Source organism: Anabas testudineus, chromosome 5, assembly GCF_900324465.2.
Source record: "Anabas testudineus chromosome 5, fAnaTes1.2, whole genome shotgun sequence".
NCBI classification, from domain to species: Eukaryota; Metazoa; Chordata; class Actinopteri; order Anabantiformes; family Anabantidae; genus Anabas; species Anabas testudineus.
This window is the reverse complement of record NC_046614.1, coordinates 3,611,876-3,632,264: the sequence shown is the minus strand read 5'-3', so window position 1 is coordinate 3,632,264 and position 20,389 is coordinate 3,611,876. Positions and strand designations below refer to the sequence as shown.

The window sequence follows — 20,389 nt, the reverse complement described above, 5'->3', positions numbered from 1 at the left end:
ATCACTTATTTACACTGTGCTCTAGTTAGACTTTAACTGCTATGCAATCAAGCTGTAAACAACTTGCACTGCTTTGCCTTGATGTTGAAGTTGTTCTCTTCCTTCATGTTGCCATTTGTCAAACCAGTACCGGATGGCAAGACGTGCAACCAGACATGGATTTGCACTGTGCGAATGAAGTGTCATCTTTCTGTCTGTGCTGGCAGATGGATACTCTGTACAGTGCTTTTGGAAGCAATGCACACAGACAAACAGCTTGTGTGCAAGTGAGTGTTGAAAAAAAAGAGAAAGGGGGTGGGGGGTTGTGAGAGGCAGATTTATTATCATGAAGATAAAGTGAGGAAATGTCTGAGGACACCAAATCTTCATGTGACTGTAAACTACAGCAAAACAAGGTGTCTATCTGGAAGTCTGACTATAAATTACAGTGAAGCGATTGTCCTTAACATATTATTGTGAGAAAATTCTTATTATTATTAGTATACACATGCATGCGCATAAGTGTAAAAACTGTGTTAGTAATGCTGGTTTTAATATGTTTTTTTTTATATTCTAATTAATGAATTTAAGGGATAAACGCATTTGGTGAGAAACACTTAATTACTTAAACATTACTGTTTACAGCCCTGGGGAAGAAGCTATCCCTCTGTTTGGAGGTTCAAGTTCTTATGGACCCGAACCTCCTTCCTGAGGGCAGAGACACAAAGAATTTGTTTCCCGGGTGGGTTGGATCTGCAGCTATGCTGGAGGCTCTTTTCTGGCTACGTCCAGCAAAAACAGAGTCCAAATCTGGTAAAGGACAATCAAGGACAATCCCAGTGCTGTTTTAACCACCAAGGACAGGTTCCTCCTGTCTTGTGTTTTGCAGCTGCCGTAACAGACGAACATATTGAGACTAAGAATGCTCTCTATGATGGTTCTGTATATGTTTGTTAGCAGCAGAGAGTGAAGTCTAGCCTAGTCTAGTCCCAAGTTGTGGAGCTTCCAAATCAGTTTGTAAGGAATTACTGTAGTGAATGCCAAGCTGGAATCAATAAATAGCATCCTAGTGTATGTTTTGGGATTGGGATGCTCCAAGTGGGACAGGGCTGAGTGGAGTGCAGTTAGCGTGGAAGAAATGTGCATTAAATATTAAATATTTTTAAATTTAAAGTATTTATACATTTATACTAAATGACATTGTTTGATTCCCTGTTTGATTCCCAGTTTCTCCTGGTTACATGTCAAGTTGTCCTCAGACAAGACCCCTAAAGCCTGTTATAGTGAAGACATGTGACAGTCTGGCAGCTGTCCAACAATGATTTTCCTAAGCGGGTCAATAAGGTATCAAACATTTTCAATTGCAGACTGTAAGCACAAAAGCACAAATCCCAAGCCCCCCTACTGTATCTGTTGCATGACAAACGTCCATAAAACATCAGCCTGTCAGCTTTAGGAGTGACTTTCTGGAATGATTAAAGTCAAATGTGACTGTAAATTAAGCCTTTAGAGGTCTGTGCATGACTCCATGGATATGCCTCAGATCATCACTGGCCCACCACTCAACCAGTTCTGAATAACATTAAAGGCAGCATACTATTCTTCACAGCTTCTCTGGACCCTTTCACATCTGTGCTCAGTGTGAACCTGCTCTCATCTGTGAAAACCAGAGTGCCAGAGGCAGACTAGCAATTCTAGTGTTCTATGGCAAATGCCAATGACGTTGGGTCCTCAGGTCACCCTCATGAAATCTGTTTCTGATTGTTTGGTCAAAGACATTTACACCGGTGGCCTGTTGGGCTCTGGGAGTACTCATCTGGTTCTTCCTTGCACAACAGAGCAGATTCCGGTCCTGCTAATGGGTTGAGGACCATCTTCAGCCCTGTCGAGCTCTTATAGAGTAACTGCCTGTCTCCTGGAATCTCCTCCATGCTTTTTGAGACTGTGCTGGAAGACACAGCAAACGTTCTGGCAATGAAATGTATTGATGTGCAATCTTGGAGAGACTGTTTTGGGGGTTGTTGCATCCTTTCCTAGTCCACCTGTTGTTACTTTCACTAACACCAAGCAGCTGGAATTGATTAACAACCCCTCTGCTGCTTAACTGACCAGATCAAGATCTGAGAAGTTTAATTGACTTAATATTTGGGGCAGTACAAATAAAATAAATAGCTTGTGTTTTGTTTGTTTTCCTTCCAGAACCAAACACATACTGAACTCACACAATTTAGATATGGACTAAATGGTGGATTTTGTATGTAAGTATAGTTACACACCATTTTATGTTAATGATCTCCAGTGTTATAATAGCAATCCAATGGCTAAATCTATGTGTAATAGTAGGATATGCTACATATTAAAATAATCAAATTGCTCAACATTTCATTGTATCCTAGACTATAAAACTCCTTTCTACCTAAATCTTTTAAGACTACAAAGAGAAAAATACACTCATATGGCAGCATTTAGGTTTCTTTTTGTAAATTTTGGCAAACTTGCACACAATCCCAGGTGGGAAAATATAAAAGACTCCAACATTCTCACTTGGAATTGCTACTAGGAGACTGATCTCTGAACAGTACTTCCCAGTTGGCAGCTTATATTTGGAGTGACTGTGATGTGAGACAATCATGGCATATGACCATCAAAGATGGGCAACACCTGAGACACAGGTTCCCTATTTCCCATGGACTAACGTAGGCAGAAAAGTACATGAGTAGCAAGTCCACATAATGCTTGAAATGTAAGCATTTTAGGTGAGTTGTTGTGTAAAAACCTGAGCATTGATCCACATTAAAAGCAGGCCCAAATCAGTGGCTGTCACTCCCGTTGGCCTACTTCAACAACATCATCCAAAACAAAAGACAAAGAGGCAGATAGATACGTGGATTCATGCATCCCACTGTAAACCTTTTCCACATGATGCCTTCACTACAACGATGGCTGGGGACTGAGAGAAGAATATGCTGGACGTGTCATCGGAATGATAATAACCGGTTATTATGTAAAGCAGACAACAAAATCATCAAGGACAGAACAGCAGATACTACACATCTGCATCCATTGTCACAGCAAGGGACGAGACCATGAAATCAGAGGGAAGACAATATATCACCATCTCACAAAGGAGAAGTCTATTAGACAGAAAAAACAACTATTTGATAACACTGACTGGGAATCATGGGTCAAGATATTCCTGTATGTAAAAATACTAATTAGAGATAACTCAAGTAGAGCTGGATGATATTTCAGAATGGGCCCCTGAAAACCCTTACAGTGAAAGTTACTAAAATGAATGAATTATTTTGTGTGACACTTGGTGTCAAAGGGGGAGAATGTAGTAAAAACGTTTTCTTAGATACTATAGATTAGGTCAAGAGACAAGAAAGAAACTCACCTAAGGAAAGAAAAGTTACAGAAAGGACACTCTTTGATCAAGTATCCTCAAAAAGCCATCTGTGTGTTCATGACCCTAAAGAATATAAGGGATGATCAGGGACCTGGGACACCAGGTCTTCAGGACATTTGGTAAGAATCTGTATTTGTGTGGGGGTTTTCCTTTGTGCCTATAAAAGTGGAACTGTGGAAGACAGAGTCAGCGAACACTGGCGATGTCTTCTCTCCATGCTGCATGCTGCTTTCACACCTACAGCCTTTAGTTTGATTAAATCGATCAAGTCTGCTGTAAATTAAAATAAAATTAAAAAACAACACAGAGTTTCCTGTAGATATCTAAGTAAGTCACTTTTCACTCTGCATTTCTTTAATTTAGACTAGGGGTGGGCAATTATTTTTTTCATGGGGCCACACGAGAAACAAAAAATATTGTGGAGGGCTGGACCAAAAGGCTGAACTCAATTCTGCATAATAATAATTGTATTTCTTTATGAAAAGTGGCAAATGACATTGTTCTGACAAACTGGTAAGCTTGGTAAAAGTAGATGTTATGATTAAGTAAAGAAAAGGTTAAGTCTCACTTCCATCAGTGAGAGAGGATCTATACCTGGACTTCATCACCGAGTAGTAGGTTGAGCCTAACTTCTGATTATGTCTTCTCATGTTTGGAAAGTTCTCTTCTTTTAGAGAAGAGTAAAAATCCAGCAGTGATCCTGACTTAAAGTGCTCTGCCAGTATAGCATCAGACTGCAGGTCAGTTAGTTCCAGCTGAACATCACTGGGTGCATTATCCACACTGCAGGTAAAAGGAGAGGAATGCATCTCATCCTCGATTTTTCTGAGATCTTCAAATCGCCTTGAAAACTCACCATGCAGTGCTGTTAAAATGGATGAGTACCTGCGGAGATGATCAGCTGATGGTGTGATTTCTTTCAGGGTTTGCATGTGAGTGAGAGTGTGGCTCTCAAGTTGGCTTGAAAGAAACTGCAACTTTCTCATGAAAGCCTTCACCAGAGTGTGCATTTCATGAACAAAAAGGCCCTTGCCTTGCAGTTTGGTGTTCAGTTCATTCATCAGTGTAGTCACATCAACAGCAAATGCAAAATCTTCCATCCAATCTCTGGGATGCCTTTGTCTTTCTTCTCGCAAAACTCTCGAATCAGTGCATTCAGATCTCAAACTCTTTTTAGCACTTTGATCAGGCTTAGCCATCTAACAGCTGTGTGGTAGCCAATGCCACTATATTCAGTCTAATGCTCCTCCAAAAGTGCAACAAACTGTTTGTGATTAAATGCTTGTGTTCTGATGATGGTACCTATTTCAGTCACATCATCAATAACATGGTTAATTTTTAGCACTGACTTGCACAACACATGCTGATGTATAATACAATGCAAAATTACTAATTTCTGATCTGCGTCAATTTCAGTCTCTTCATCTTGTATACATTTTAAAAGTCTGAGGAGGTGACTGACAGCGCTGTCAGAGACAGACACAGCGACAGCTCTCACAGAGCTCTGTCTGTCTGAATTAAAGGAATGCATAGTGAAAACATAATTATTTAGATGTCTACAAAAAACTGTTATTTTAATTTCTGGTGGACTTGATTTAAAAACAAGATCGCGTCGCTCCATACAATGATGCTAACTGTGAGCTGCCTTTGTTAGGCACATGCGCTTTTGCAGAAAGACAACTGTAACCTGGTTATTTGAGTGCATGTAAACGTACCGATTCAGAAGGAGTAATGTTAACGTTATTTTTATTCTGTTCGTCAAGAGCCTCAGCAGCCCTGTGCTACTGATTTCGCCATTCTCCCGATCCACTAAACGCGCAAAAATATTCTTCTGATTGGCTGGTGGTTGTTACCCTCATTGGTTTTCAAATGTGTTTGTGATATTTGTGAACCATGAATGAGGTTAGGAAAAAAAACAGAGCCATGAGTTACAAAGACACACCATTCACTGCCATAAAAATAGTTATCCATGTTTTGGGCACTGTTGCTACTTTTTTTCTGTTTTCATGGCGAGTCTGCTGTAGCCAGGTAAAATGTTGGACTTGGAATGGGAAGTGGATCCCCACAGTAATTTTTAGCACAAACTTGGAATAGACAATTTAATGAACAGAAAACAGAAAATGTTGGCTTTACTCTCTGTGTACAGAACAACAAGCCATGCAGACTTACTTTAACTCTTCTGAGACTGAGCATGTGCAACACATCTACAGAACACCTTTTTGTGAAAACTGAGAAATTGCGAGCTCCACTCCTCAACATGCTTGTCAGCAGGAAGTTTTAAAATGGACAACAGAAAGATGGAAGCAGTCCGGGCCTAGCCATCCCCTGAGAATTCGCAACTTCTATCAAGGCTTTATTCAAGGCTACAAGTCCATCGCCACTCTTCTACAACAACTCACTGACTGCAAACAGCGGTTCCAGTAGACTGAATTAATCAAAAAGGCTTTCAATTCATTGAAAGACCACTACACTTGGCTGTCTGACTCCAGCAGAAATTTTGCTTCATGACATCACAGAGTTTGTGTCAGACTTAGTTATGCTTCAAATAGACTGCCTAGCTGCACTCCTGCAGCATGTCAGTAGGTTGAACAGAAGGTGTGGCCGTCCACTGTTCCACTGCCATCCTTCCCCTCCCCTTTGTTAAAAATAAAAAAAGCATCTTTCCAGTCTCTTTCTGGGTTCCTAAAAAAAAAAAAAATCCCGGCCCGTAATTATGAACATGTCATGTCCATAATTAAATCACGGCTGTTTTTCTGTTTTTTTATTTAAATCAGTCAGTCATATATAGTTTTATGTCCCACCACCATTTAAGAAATCCAAAGATTGCCACAAGCAGATTTGCACATCAGATTTGTGCCAAGCCTTCATGTAAGATTTAATTTTTGGCGAACTTGATGTGCAAATTTGCAGTGTTGACCCACAGCACACCCTCTTACCAGTGTTAAACCCTAAGTGAACATTGAGAACCACACAGTCTAGAACAAAAGAAGTTATATTAGTAGTTGGACACCATATAATATAAAATTCTCCTGTGCATGGATACCAACTCATGAGTTAATCTTATTTTTTGTAAGTTTGAGATTTCCTGCGCTTACACCTTACAACAGCAATAAAAAATACCAGAGAATGTTAATGAGAATCTGCTGCTGCCAACTCCTAGAACAAAACTAATTACCTAGTCAAAACAAACAAGTCAGACAAACTTAGATATCTACACATTTAACACAACATTAAATAGGTGCAGTGATAGACAGCTTTGTTAACAGTGATTTAAACATAGGAAAGACAATTGCCTGAAGTCAGCTGGAAGTAAGTGCATACTGATCTGTCAGCCAATGTAGTATGTTGGGTCATCACAAAAAAAAATAAACCTAAATATTTCTCATAGCTATTTAGAGTTTGAGTAAATTCTCACTCCAAGGGCATCAGATACTGACACTTTGTCACATCAACTGGGTTTTATGTTAAGACTAACAGTACGCTTAGCATTGGTATAATATGCATGTGAATGTCAATTAGTAAATGGACATTCACATGCATAGGTGTGAATGTCTGTGTCTATGTGTGAGACATGTGACACATGGTAGTTGTAACAAAACAGTTCCAGGAAGTACTCACTTTGTCTTTTAAGTTAATCCTGGTTTAACCCTGTTCTCAGTCATTTATGATTGCTGTCATCAAGAGAGTTCTGAAAGGCAGCTGCCATCATTCCAATGGCATAAAGGAATGATGCAAGCAGTGTGTCAAATAGTGACTTAAAAAGGTACAATTTGCATTGGTATGAGATGCCAATTGGGATTCATCATTGTGTGATGCTTTGCAAAGAGATTGTGTTGGTCTTGATCTACAGTATATGTGTCTTGGCTAACCATAGTCAGCTTTGGTGGATTCTGCATATTCAATCCCCATATCAACACTAGCAACACAAAACAGCACTGCACTACTGTATTTACAGTCCATCTTTTTCTACAGTCTGCAGTAGCAAAAACACTTCAAAATGCATGAACTGTGCATGATTCATCCCTCTTCAAAAAGAGCTCTCATGCAGTTCAAGCTGTGAGGGCAAAGTTTCAACCTAGTGCTTCTCAGATTAACACAGGGTTTAGGGAGAACACATAGCTTGGATGCACAAAGCACACAGGATGACAGTCTGCTTTGTGACAATGTCAATTGTAAAAAGTGCTCTGCAAATAAAATTGAATTGAATTGAACATAGTAGGTGTTTGTTTAAGAGTCATTAAATGCTTAAAAAATAGTCTGATGTGAAAAAGAAAACAAAGAACACAGAACTCCATTTATTTTTTACTTACTGTGAAAATAAAGCTTTTTTATGTAGCTTTTGTAATTGTAGGTAGTCAGTGTGAATAAAATTTGGAATGACTACAGAAGCAGAGACAATTTGTCATCATTATTTTGAGATAAGTTTTAATCATCTGATAACAATAAACTGTGCTTTCCTTAGGGCAAATCCATGATCTCATAAATTCTAAATAATGTCAAGCAATGGTTTTGCTCTTAGAAAATTAAATATGAACACCTGTGACCCTGAAAAAAAAACTTTAATCTCAAGATAATTAGAAATGTTTGGTAACAAGATAACAGGGTAACAGTTACAATCTTAAGATAATGATCAAAGGGCATTATTGTGCAGTGCTGAAGTTAAATGATTTTTTTATTAATACAGCCAATACATGTTGTTTTTATGTTACAGTATGAGTGTTTTTCACCTGTTTGTATGACACGTAGATAGGTCTGCTGAAGATGATCCACTCCACCACCTTACTGCAGGGTGGAGTGGTCAGAGAGCCGGTGTAGCGATAGTAACTTCCTAATGAGGATGGCAGCAAGTCCTTCAGCACAAATGACTCCAGGAAAGTCTCCTTTTCTGTATTAGAGACACATAGTGTTCAGATCAATACATCATTTACAAACACCGCTTATTCCACCACAAACTAAAGTGACCAGGCTTACTGGAACAGATCCAAGTGTTACTGTTTTAAATGGTCTAAGTTTAAGTTATTGATTTCATTTACATTATGTTTGCCTCATTCAGTGCCACACTATTGACAGACATAATTGCACTGAACACCTATAATTATACTTGTCTTGTACTCACCAATTTAATCAGTGTTGCAACTTCTCATCTCAAAGGCCAAATGTTGACACAATGATGTTTATTTCGTAGACTAATGGTGTGTACTCCTACCAAAAATGAAACGCTGTGGTTTGGAACAAAAAAATAAAAAAGAGGTTTCAAGCAGGAAACCCTGTTTATTAAATACTTTTATCTTTAAGATATTGGTAGAGAACAGGTTTGGGCTTACACTAAATGTGGTTATATTGTAGTTGTTGCCAAGCATTTGACAATAACATTATTTAGATACCCAGAAAACTGAAAAAAAAAGATAAATAAATAAACAAAAAAAACCTACAGTAAGACTAGAGGGGATGTTCATCATAACAGATGTGTTAACAAATGTGTTAATTAAAATGTAATGGTAATAAAATGGTGGTGCTAGGACATCAACTTCAAACCTGCATTTCATTTTTGTTCAGGTAATAAAGCTGAAATAATGTGAAGTCATGTTTCTATCCAAGAGAGAAATAAAGTAATCACTCATGATCCATAGTTCCCAGTGTGACCAATGACGACATGTTTAGCCGCATGTCGTCATTTTAAAAACTTGGAAAACTTTTTGGAGAAAACCTGGGCTAATTAGAAGAGACAGCATCCATCCCACTTTAGATGGTGGGTCTCTACTATATAGAAATATGTTTATTAGGCAACTTCAGCTTCCTTATAGCTGTCACTCCCCCCAAAACTACCAATCCCGCATAGAGACAGTGTCTGCTCCCCGACTGCTCTCTCTCTCATCTAAATCCCTGTAAGTAAATGATTTTAAGTGACTATCAAATAGACTTATTTTGTCTTACTGAAACCTGGCTGCAGCAGGATATGTCCGTCTGAATGAGTCACCCCCCCAAGTCATGTTAATTAGTGTGTTCCTAGAAGCAAAAATCTGGGGGGCGGAGTAGCAGCAATCTTCCACTTAAGTTTATTAATCAACCCCAGACCTAAACATGGTTTTAATTCATTTGAGTGTCTCAATTTTAGCCTCTGTGATCGAAACTGGAAAAGTCAAAAACCTGTCCCTCACTTTTTAGTGAGGGTAGTTAGACAGGTAGTTTTTAATTGAATTCTCAGACTTCATATCTGATTTAGTTTGTATTGAAAATAAAGTAATTATAGTGGGTGGCTTTAACATCCATGTAGATGTTGATGATAACTGCCTCAACACTGCATTTAATTCACTATTAGACTCCATAGGTTTTACCCAAAATGTAAATAAACCCACTCACTGTTTTAATCACACCCTTGATCTTGTTCTGACATACGGTGTTGAAATTGATTATTTAATAGTTTTTCCCCAAAACTCTCTTTTATCTGACCATTTTAATAACATTTGAATTTACAGTACCAAACTTTACTTCACTTAAGAAAAAAAATCACTATCTGAAATTGCTGTTGACAAATTTAAGGAACTGATTCCATCTTTTATTTCAGAGCCATGTACCAACACAGAGGTGGGCAGTCATCCTAACATTACTCCAGGACAAGTTGATTATCTTGTTGATAATACTGCAGTCTCACTTTGAACAATACTTGATACTGTTGCTCCTCTGAAAAAAAGGTAGTGATTCAGTGGAAGCTAGCTCCATGGTACAATTCACAAATCCGTAAATTAAAGCAGACATCAGGTAAGCTGGAAAGAAGGTGGCGCTCCACTAATTTAGATAAATCAGATCAATCTATCTTTACAAACAGGCTATGTACCACAGGCTTGTAATGTTGCTGTAAGCAAACCCCTAGTTAAAAAGCCTACTCTGAGTCAGAGGAAGTTAACTCCATGGTACAATTCACAAATCCGTAGCTTAAAGCAGAAATCACGTAAGTTGGAAAGGAGGTGGCGTTCCACCAATTTAGATGAATATTGCCTAGCCTGGAAAGATAGTTTAATAATATATAAAAAAGCCCTGCGTAAAGCTAGAACTTCATATTACTCCTCATTAATAGAGGCAAATAAGAACAACCCTAGGTTTCTTTTCAGCACTGTAGCCAGGCTGATAAAGAGTCGTAGCTCGGTAGAGCCTAGTATTCCCTCAACTCTCAGCAGCAATGACTTCATGAATTTCTTTACAAATAAAATCATAACTAGTAGAGAAAAAATTTATCAGATTGTCCCTGCATATAGCATGGATTGTACAACAACTCTAGATCCACGCTCGTACTTAGACTGCTTCCTCCCCGTAGATCATTCTGAATTAATTTCAGTAATTAATTCCTCTAAACCATCAACATGTCTCTTAGATCCCATCCCGACTAGACTCCTCAAGGATGTCTTACCTTTGATCAGCACGTCCATATTAGATCAGATCAATCTGTCTTTACAAATAGGCTATGTACCACAGGCTTTTAAGGTTGCTGTAGTCAAGCCCCTACTCAAAAAGCCTACTCTGGACTCAGGGGTCTTACACAACATTTTATTACACAGACTGGAACATGTCATTGGAATCAAAGGAACAGCACTAGAGTGGTTTAAATCGTATCTATCGGATAGATTTCAGTTTGTACACGTTAATGATGAGTCTTCCATGCACAGCAAAGTCAGCTATGGAGTTCCACAGGGATCTGTGCTTCGACCGATTCTTTTCACTTTATATATGTCCCCTTTAGGCAATATTATTAGGAAACACTCTATAAATTTCCATTGTTATGCAGATGATACCCAGCTATATTTATCTATGAAACCAGGAGAAACTAATCAATTAGTCAAACTTCAAGAATGCTTAAAAGACTTAAAGACCTGGTTGTCCTCCAATTTCCTTCTCCTAAATCCAGACAAGACAGAGGTTATACTGTTTGGGCCTAAAAATCTCAGAGACACTATGTCTAAACACATTCTCACCATTGCTGACTTAGTTCTGGCCTCAAGTAATACTGTACGAAATCTCGGAGTTATCTTTGATCAGGATATCTCCTTCACTTCATACATCAAAGAAATCTCTAGAACTGCCTTTTTTCACCTAAGAAACATTGCTAAAATTAGGAGCATCCTGTCCCAAAGTGATGCTGAAAAACTAGTCCATGCATTTGTTACTTCCAGACTGGACTATTGTAATTCATTATTAATGGGATGTCCCAATAACTCATTAAAGAGCCTCCAGTTAATCCAAAAGGCTGCAGACAGAGTTCTGACTGGAATTAGCAAGAGAGATCATATTTCTCCAACGTTAGCTTCTCTCCATTGGCTCCCTGTCAAATCCAGAATTGAATTTAAAATTCTTCTCCTCACTTATAAATCCCTTAATAATCAGGCTCCATCTTATCTTAAAGACCTCATAGTTCCATATCTTCCAAGCAGAACTCTCCGTTCTCAGACTGCAGGTTTACTTGTGGTTCCTAGAGTTTCCAAATGTAGAATGGGAGGCAGAGCCTTTAGCTACCAAGCCCCTCTCCTGTGGAACCGGCTCCCAGTTCAGGTTCGGGAGGCAGACAAGCTCTCTACATTTAAGACTAGACTTAAAACTTTCCTTTTTTATAAAGCTTATAGTTAGAGATGGATCAGGTGACTCTGAACCATCTCTTAGTTATGCTGATATAGCTTAGTCAGCTGGGGGACCTCTACTGATAAACTGAGCTCCTCTCCTCTCTCCTTTCTCTTGTATCAATGCAAATGCCACCATTGCATGTCATTAACTTTGTGTCTTCTCTCTCTTTTAGTTGTGTTTCTTCCTCTCTGTCTCCCTCTCTCTGTACTTTTCTGCAGGTATCCTCGGCCTGGAGCTGCACATCTCCAGAATCCATTTCATCTGCCCAATGTTCTTGATGCTTGTTGTTGTCTTTATTGCCTGCTGTTCTTTTCTCTCTTCTCTTTCCACTCACCCCAACCGGTCGAGGCAGATGGCCGCCCACTATGAGCCTGGTTCTGCTGGAGGTTTCTTCCTCTAAAGGGAGTTTTTCCTCTCGACTGTTGCCTAAAGCTTGCTCAAATGGGATTGTTGGGTTTTCTCTATAATTTTTTGTATAAATATTTTCTGTAAGGTCTTAAACCTTACACTGTAAAGTGCCTTGAGATAACTTCAGTTGTAAATTGGCGCTATACAAATAAATTTAATTGAATTGAACTCTGGACTCCAATCTGCCCTTTATCTCTAAAATACTTGAAAAGGCAGTTTCTAAGCAATTATGTAACCACCTGCACAGAAATAACTTATATGAAGATTTCTAGTCAGGTTTTATGGTACATCACAGTAAAGAAACACCACCAGTAAAGGCCACTAACAATCTTCTATTAGCATCAGACGATAGACTCGAATTTACTTCAATGAAAATGCAATCTTTCAACTTTTACCAGTCCATGCCTTGGAGTAGAAAAAGTGCATAAAGACAGCATTCCTTCAAGCTCGGTTTGCTACACTCTGATTTACTCTGATGCACATTGGTTCAAGCCAGATACATGGCATCTCTTCTTTGATGCAAGTGCAACAATGTCTATGGTTAGGCTCTGAGCTGAGAATATCCTCAAAATTGAGTGAAGGTGTTTATCAGTGAGAGGACTCCTGAGTGGTGTTTTGTTCATCTTCATCAACATAAATGTGTCGTGCTGAACATAGAGAGCATTTTAGCAGCTTGGGCATGGAGGTAGGGCAGCGTGTCAGGGAAGAAACATGGAAACTGTGCAGCACCCACAGAGTCATACTTTGACTCCAGCGTGTCACTGGAGTTCAGTCAGCTCCCTTTTGGTTGGTTGGTGTACTTTCCATGTCAATCTTTAAAACAGGGTTACTGAGCAGTTCAAATCTGCATTTCTGGGTTTCAAAGTCGGCAACTTGCTGGGTAAACTGGGAAAACGTTGTACACAGCCCTTTTTATCAAACTGTGCACTTGGCGTCTTTCATTTGGCCATTTTTGGGGAGGGGTGGATTAAGTTTGTCCCAGGTGACTTGTTGCATGGATGCTAATGATTGTGAAAAGAAAAGGAGGAAGTTTTTCTTCTCCACTGTTGCCTAAAGCTTGCTCAAATGGGATTGTTGGGTTTTCTATATCATTTTTTATACAATTATACTATGTAAGGTCTTAAACCTTACACTGTGAAGTGCCTTGAGATGGCTTCTGTTATGATCTGGCGCTATACAAATAAAACTGAATGATTCATTTTTTCCAGCTCTTTAGCATGTAAATGTTCTACTGTGGTAACCAAGCTTGTGTCCTGCTTTGTTGCTTAGTGCTCAGCATACAGTCAGTCCTAACAAGGTGGGGTGCCAGTTATATTTAGTATTTTTCACTCCTGTAATTGAGACTTGCAAATGATACTTTGCATTCCACAATGTAATGACCAGTACACAAAAAAGGGTGCAAACAATAGAACACAACAAATGAAAATTATATTATACAACCACTGCACTAAGCAATCACCCAGCTCAAAGTCCTCCTCAGAGTTCCTTTATCAGTCAACTATGATATTCTTATAACCAGTTGGAAATAATGTCTAGACAAGTAAATCTGTCAGAATAATCTAGATTTACGTACTTTACTTTACCAGTCATAAGCAACAACATGCTTGTGTTGTGTAACTTTTTATAATGTGGTCACATTTAAAATTTCCAACAAGTTCAGTTTTCAGAAAATGGGTAGTGCAATAACTCTGCAGAATCCTATAATTATATGGAAAGAAGATAATATATAGTTCATATGCCTTGAAACACTGGCAGTGGAAAAAAAGGCTTAAATAAGGAGAGATGGATGAAGAGAAAAAGGAAAATGTGTGACAACATAGGATGTAAATCGTGAAGCACATAGAGTGGTGGGAATCGAGATGCTGAAATAAAGTAACAAACCAGTACTAAAACGATAGTAAGAGATGAGAGGAAGGGGAGGAGGAGAAGATGTTCAATCCACTGCTCCAATGAAAACATGTGAGAAGAGAGGTTGACATGAATGGGAATAAAAGGTGAGTGAGTCTACACAGCAGTCTGCATATAGTGGGGTCACCTGACAGGGATGGCGACGGGTGGAGTGGGAGATGCCTTTATTGGTTCTTCCAGCAACTCCCCCACCTTCCTTTCTTCCTCTTTCTCTTCAACCTCCTACTGACAAGCCCCATGTCCCACTGTCACACTAATGGCAAATTCTAAGATGTATTTTCCACTCTGTTGAATTCATTCAAAAGAGTCATCCAGAGACAGAAGAAGAGTTGAAGATAGGCAGGGGAAAAGGGTATTGTACTGAATGGAAACTGAACAAACACGCCCTCTGAATTGAATCTGGTGTAACATTAGCTGGAGCAGCATTAGACTGTTATCACACAGTGAGTATTTTAAACTCTAACCCTCCTGAGAAGCATCAGAACAGCTGTCCTCTCAGCTAGTTGCTCATCAGCAGCCGCAGTTAGTCACATAAGTTTTAATATTTCATTGCACAGCCATTTTTAAATCTCACACACTTAGCATTAAGTCATTTTTGGGAGACAAGAACTGAGTGTGCATTGCTGAGTTTGATCTAACACTGTGGTATGATACTATTCCAGCCAACTGTGAAACATCTGTGAAAAAACTTTTTAGATGAATATAAAGCCAACTCCCAAATTTAACGAGGAACACCATTTTCCCTGAACACATATAGTTTGGTCCATAAACTGAACTTAGATAAGATAAGGTTTATTAATTGCCAATGGAAATTTAGGTAGTCTTGTAGATTGAATGACAGTAAAAGTAGTGGGTAATCATCTGTCATTGACGGCTAGGGTGTTGTAGAGCCTGATGGCAGTGGGGATGAAGGATCTCTTATACCTTTTGAACTCACACTTTCAAAAATGTACTACCATCTCCTTGGTTTCAGAGGTGTTCAGTAGTAGGCAGTTTTTGTGACTCCTGAAGGATTTTATTAGGCCTCTGCTAAAATAAAATAATAATAAACCCTTTTTTTGTAGGATCATAAATAATGGAACAAATGTCTTACAAGCAGTTGCATGGCCAAGTGTGGCCTGTTCCCTCCTTATTCAATGGCTGTTTAAGCAGTTAAAAGGCTTAGAAGTTGTTCTACGTGTTGTATTTGGTTAGCAGCTCTCTGGAACCCCCCAAGATAAGGTCGAAAGAGATGTCTATGTAAGTGAAGTTGGCCACGATTTTGGCACAATAAAACCATCAGAGTGGTAGCAAAATACCTTGCGAGTGGCCAATACAATAGTTTTTACATTCTTGAGAAGGTATGTGTGTCATTGTCAAACTATGTAACTGTATGTCCTTAACCAATCAGTGTTATGAAATGGGCATGTATGGCTGTAAATGGACCTGGCCCACTGGTGTTCACTGCTTTTTCCTGCTGTTTCCTACTGTACACACTGCAAGCTATCCAAGAAATTCTCAAGGCAAATAAATTCCATATTCTTCGCTGGCCAAATCAGTCACCTGATCTCAATCCAGTAGAGCATGCTTTTCACTTACTTCAGACAAGACTGAAGACAGAAAGGCTTACACACAAGCAGCAGCTGAAGGCACCTACAGTAAAGGGCTGGTAAAGGATCTTGAGGGAGGGAACTCAGCATTTTCCATGGATTCCAGACTTCAGGCAGTCACTGAGTGGATTTTTGCAAAGTATTGAAGGCAGTCCTTATGTTTGTAATTATGTAAGTTTTACTCAAGCAAGTGGACTTTAAGTTGATATTGCAACTGAAGTCACCAAAGTAAACTTTCATGCTATAAGGTAAGGAATAACATTATGCAAAGCCCCCAATTTTAAAAACATTGAGAGGAATAACTATTGCTTTTACTCTGTAACGCTGTAAAACATATACATACCAACTACTGACCTCAAAACAGCTGTTATATCTTAGATATAGTAATATTTAGTGAAGTACAGCTATCACAACAAGGGTGTGTAGTGAGTTGTGTGCAGTTATTTTGATGTGCATGATCAATCATGTGCCCTAAAAAGTTTAGTAACACTGGATTTAAAAAAACTGGATGTTTAAAAATTACTATTTTGAAATTACAAAAGTGAATCAGCACCTACTTCAACATCCCTTTTTTGTATAATCCTTTTATTTTTACACATATTTTATTTAGCATTTCTAAAAATGATTGCTGTTTCAGAGAGCACTGTTCAATGTGCAAGCACCACATATAGCCTATATATATATATATATATATATATATATATATATATATATATATATATATATATATATATATAGCATATATGTAAGAGGGCACCCAAAGACCAGCATTTAGCTTGAGATTTGCATTTTCATTTCACAGGTTCATAAAATCGAAAACACACAGCACATGGGCCTAGGTGCCAATGTCTGTACTGTGTGTCTGAGTGAAAACACTTGATGTGCAGAGTGGGAAAATGACAGTAAATATGATGTTGATAAATTTAAAGGCACTTAAGAGGGTTAAGCAGATGGAAGTTAAAAGGCTAGAATCTGTTTCCAAAGCTCCTTTAATACAAGGAAACTGAATTGGCAGACTGCTGAAGAAGAGCAGATTGGTTTTGAAAACACATACAGATGTAGTTAGTAAGTAGCCAACCTGATGGTTTGCTTTTCCTGCAGAAAAAGAATAAATGAATGACCAGTTTTATTAAATCATTTTTTAAATCTTGTGCCTAAGCATGGTTTGACAGCTTGAGATGAAGGAAAATAAACACTGAGGTTACCAACAGGGTTGGAGACTTGCCTGAAAGGCTAAAAAAAAACCCTTAGCCAGACCTTTCTGAAACACTTTTAAAAGGTTTAACAAGACTGATATATTCTTAGTCTGATGAGTCATGATTCATGATACCAGTGACTGATCTGATGATATAAGCAACTGTGCAGTCCAGCAACAACAACATGCAGCACCACTGCAAAAATTATTTTGACTCATAAATGCTTACAGTAAGGAGTATGGTGGTTATTTATAGGAGGTTCTTCTTCTGTGGCCAAATGATGTGCCTCTTCAAGCTCTGTGGATTCATCAACCTTTTTCCCAAATATCAATTATAATTAAAACAGAATGTGTGTGTCTCATTCCACGGCTCAATATTTAGCCCTGGAAGAAGCAAGCCAAATATTGGACCTCAATATAATATCATAAAACTACTCAGCTTAAAAATACACTGTTGTTGTAATGTCCGCATTCAATGAATACAATATGATGGAGTGATTGTTGTGTCATTGTTGTAGTTTGAACATGTTCTATCACTATCCTTAGAGGCAGGCATAAAAAGAGAGAATGGTGTGTTTTGAATTTGATTTTAAGTACAGCTTCTCTCTTTAATTTATTGGATACCATAAAGGAGAGAATGGCGTGTTTTGAATTTGATTTTAATTACAGCTTCTCTCTTTAATTTATTGGATACCTGAGACATTTTGGCATGCTAGTCATACAGTTCAGCATCATTTCAATCAAGCAGGTAGGTTACTACTTTACAAGCTTGGATTGGCTCTTGGAGTAGCTAGATAGCTAATAGATAGCCCAGTAGCTAGAATTCTTGTACAGGGTTTGGGTTGCCGAGGCATCCTCCCACAACTGCCACCCAATCCACATTGCACCAGCCCCTTATGCTCCTTCCTGCAGGTGGTGGGCCTATGAGAAGGCAGGCCCCAGCCCCGGGTGGCTCCAGTGTGGGGCCTCAGTGACGGCAATTTGCTTTTCTTCTTTTCATAAGGGGCTTGTAAGCAGCTCACTGGAAAGAGGTGAGGGTCTTGTTTACGAGAGAGGGAATGATGGAGTGTGAGATTGACATACAAATCTGTGCATGTACGGGTCTGTCATGGTCAAGAAGGAGCTGAGCTGAAAGGCGTAGCTCTGTTTTTGCCAGTCAATCTACTTTTCTACCCTCACCTATAGGCATGGGGAGCTGTTCCAGACATGTCTCTCCGGGAGAGGTGTTTCCTCGGAAGAGCTGGATGAGGTAACTGGGGTGATGGATGGATGGAAGCCACTATTCTCATTGGAGCATTCAATGATGCCAAACCTTTTCTGCACCCTTCCCCAGATCTATTGCTCAATACGCTCCTGTCTCAGAGGTCTACACACAATTCCTCTGCTTCATGGCTTGGTTTGTGCTCTGAAATACCCTGTTGACTGTGGGACCTTATATAGACAGGTGTATGCAATTCAAAATTGTGTCCAGTCAACTGAATTTTAGTAGAATTAGAATATTGAGCATCATGGTAAAGACTGTGACCACTACAAATTACAAAATGTGGAAAAATTTAAGTGCTGTAAATACCTTCTGGATGCACTATAATCACAAGGATAGAACAGGCATACCGTCACAGTGGTCTTGACGTTCGGCCACCAAAGCCTGATCATTTCATCCAAGAGGAAATTTAAACCAATTTTGAATACATTTCCTGGAGATATTGCTTTCATGAGAATGAGACAGATGAACATAACTGCAGACAGACAACCTGAAAGTACAGAGTCTAATGAAGTCTGCTGCCAGCATTAACCCTCCGGTTGTGTTCATCTCCCCCTTACTTTAGTGTTCCCGATCAAAATTGACCGGTCTGTTTTAACTGCTCTTAAATTTGCACAAAAAACATTTTTCGCCCCCAAGTTTTAGTCAACATTCTTTAGCTGTGAACAATGTCTAAAAGTAGTGTTTAACATGAATTTATAGAATTAGACATAAAATAACTGCAGTGAAAATACAAATAGGCACCGAAAATGTATTACAAAATAAAAATGTAATGTAAAAAATAAATGGAAAACCAGAGACCAAACTCAACAAGCATGCTCGACAGGATGACATTTCTATTCTTCTTGGGAACATTTGACACAAGAGTGTGTGTGTCAGTGAAAGCAAATTTTGATGATGAGTCCCTCTCTTCTTCTGGTCGATACCAGTGCAGGGGGAAGTTCAGGCTTGTTCTTCCTTACTGTCCTTACCATGTTGAGCTTTCTTTTCAGCAGCTCCTGACTAAGAGCATATGATGTTAAGAAGTTGTCACATGTTATATCATGCCCTTGGAGACCGGTTGTCACGTCCAGCACAACATACATGCCCTGGTTTTTTTCTGCCCTTCCAGTACTGGTTTTCCCCATGCATACCTGCATATTCCAGGCATAGCTGCTCCTGGCGTCATGTTGCCCAGATCTTTATTCCATATTTCCCTGGTTTGCTTGGAATGTACACCTTGAAGGAATAGCAACCTCTGAAAGGAACCAGGCACTTATCATGAAACTGTTGTAAAGACATGGTTGCCCGGAATATAGACCTGCCAGACTCTGCATCCCACAAACCTTTTGTAGCCTCATTGTTTGAGTGATATACTCTTGCTAAAATCAACAGACCTATGTAGGCTTGGAGGTCTAGCAGCTCGATTTCCCTCCAGGTGTCCCCAAACACACGCTTCCTCTCCAGGTTTGTCATCTCCAGTATAATTCCCTCAATGGACTCTGGTAAAAAGAGTTGGAAGCTGGACTTGATGTCATCCACACGAGATGTCGCATACCATGTTGGCCCTGGCGTCATCTTTATGATGTTTTCCACTCTTGCTCTGCTTCCTCTGTCCTGGGGGGATTAAGACCAGAGCAAGTGTCCACTCTTGGACTGGAATGTCTCCTCAGGTGCCTGTTCTTCAGGTGCCTCTCCCTCTCCATCTGTTGACTGGTCAGTCTCCTCAACTTCTAGATCAAAATCTGTGTTGTCTTCCACTTCCGAGACATCCTCCTCTATCTCTGGTTCAATTTCAGTGCCCTCTTCATCATGTCCAAAAATCTGGACCAGAACCTCTTCGTCAGAGAACTACTTGGTCAGTTGCCTACTTATTGGGCTCAGAGTAAAAGGAGTGCAAGTCAAACATCAAGCTATATATATGGGGTCTGTGTGAAGATGAGTGAGTAAGTGAGTTGTTTTCTGTCTGGTGGATGAGTATAGTCTGGTTACCCATTCATTTCCTATGGCGGTCACTTTTGACCGGGAACACCACAGGTGTAACAAGGTTG

The 20,389-nt window shown here is 39.3% G+C and overlaps 1 protein-coding gene across 1 annotated transcript in view; it reads right to left on the bottom strand.

Moving 5' to 3' along the window:
- The window catches only part of LOC113151697 (receptor-type tyrosine-protein phosphatase gamma-like), a 353,442-nt gene that overhangs the window by 59,058 nt on the left and 273,995 nt on the right, over positions 1 to 20,389 (bottom strand). Inside the window, exon 7 of the mRNA XM_033325969.1 lies at positions 8,116 to 8,273. Coding sequence (XP_033181860.1) covers positions 8,116 to 8,273 — 158 coding nt within the window. The remainder of the gene's footprint in view (positions 1 to 8,115; positions 8,274 to 20,389) is intronic.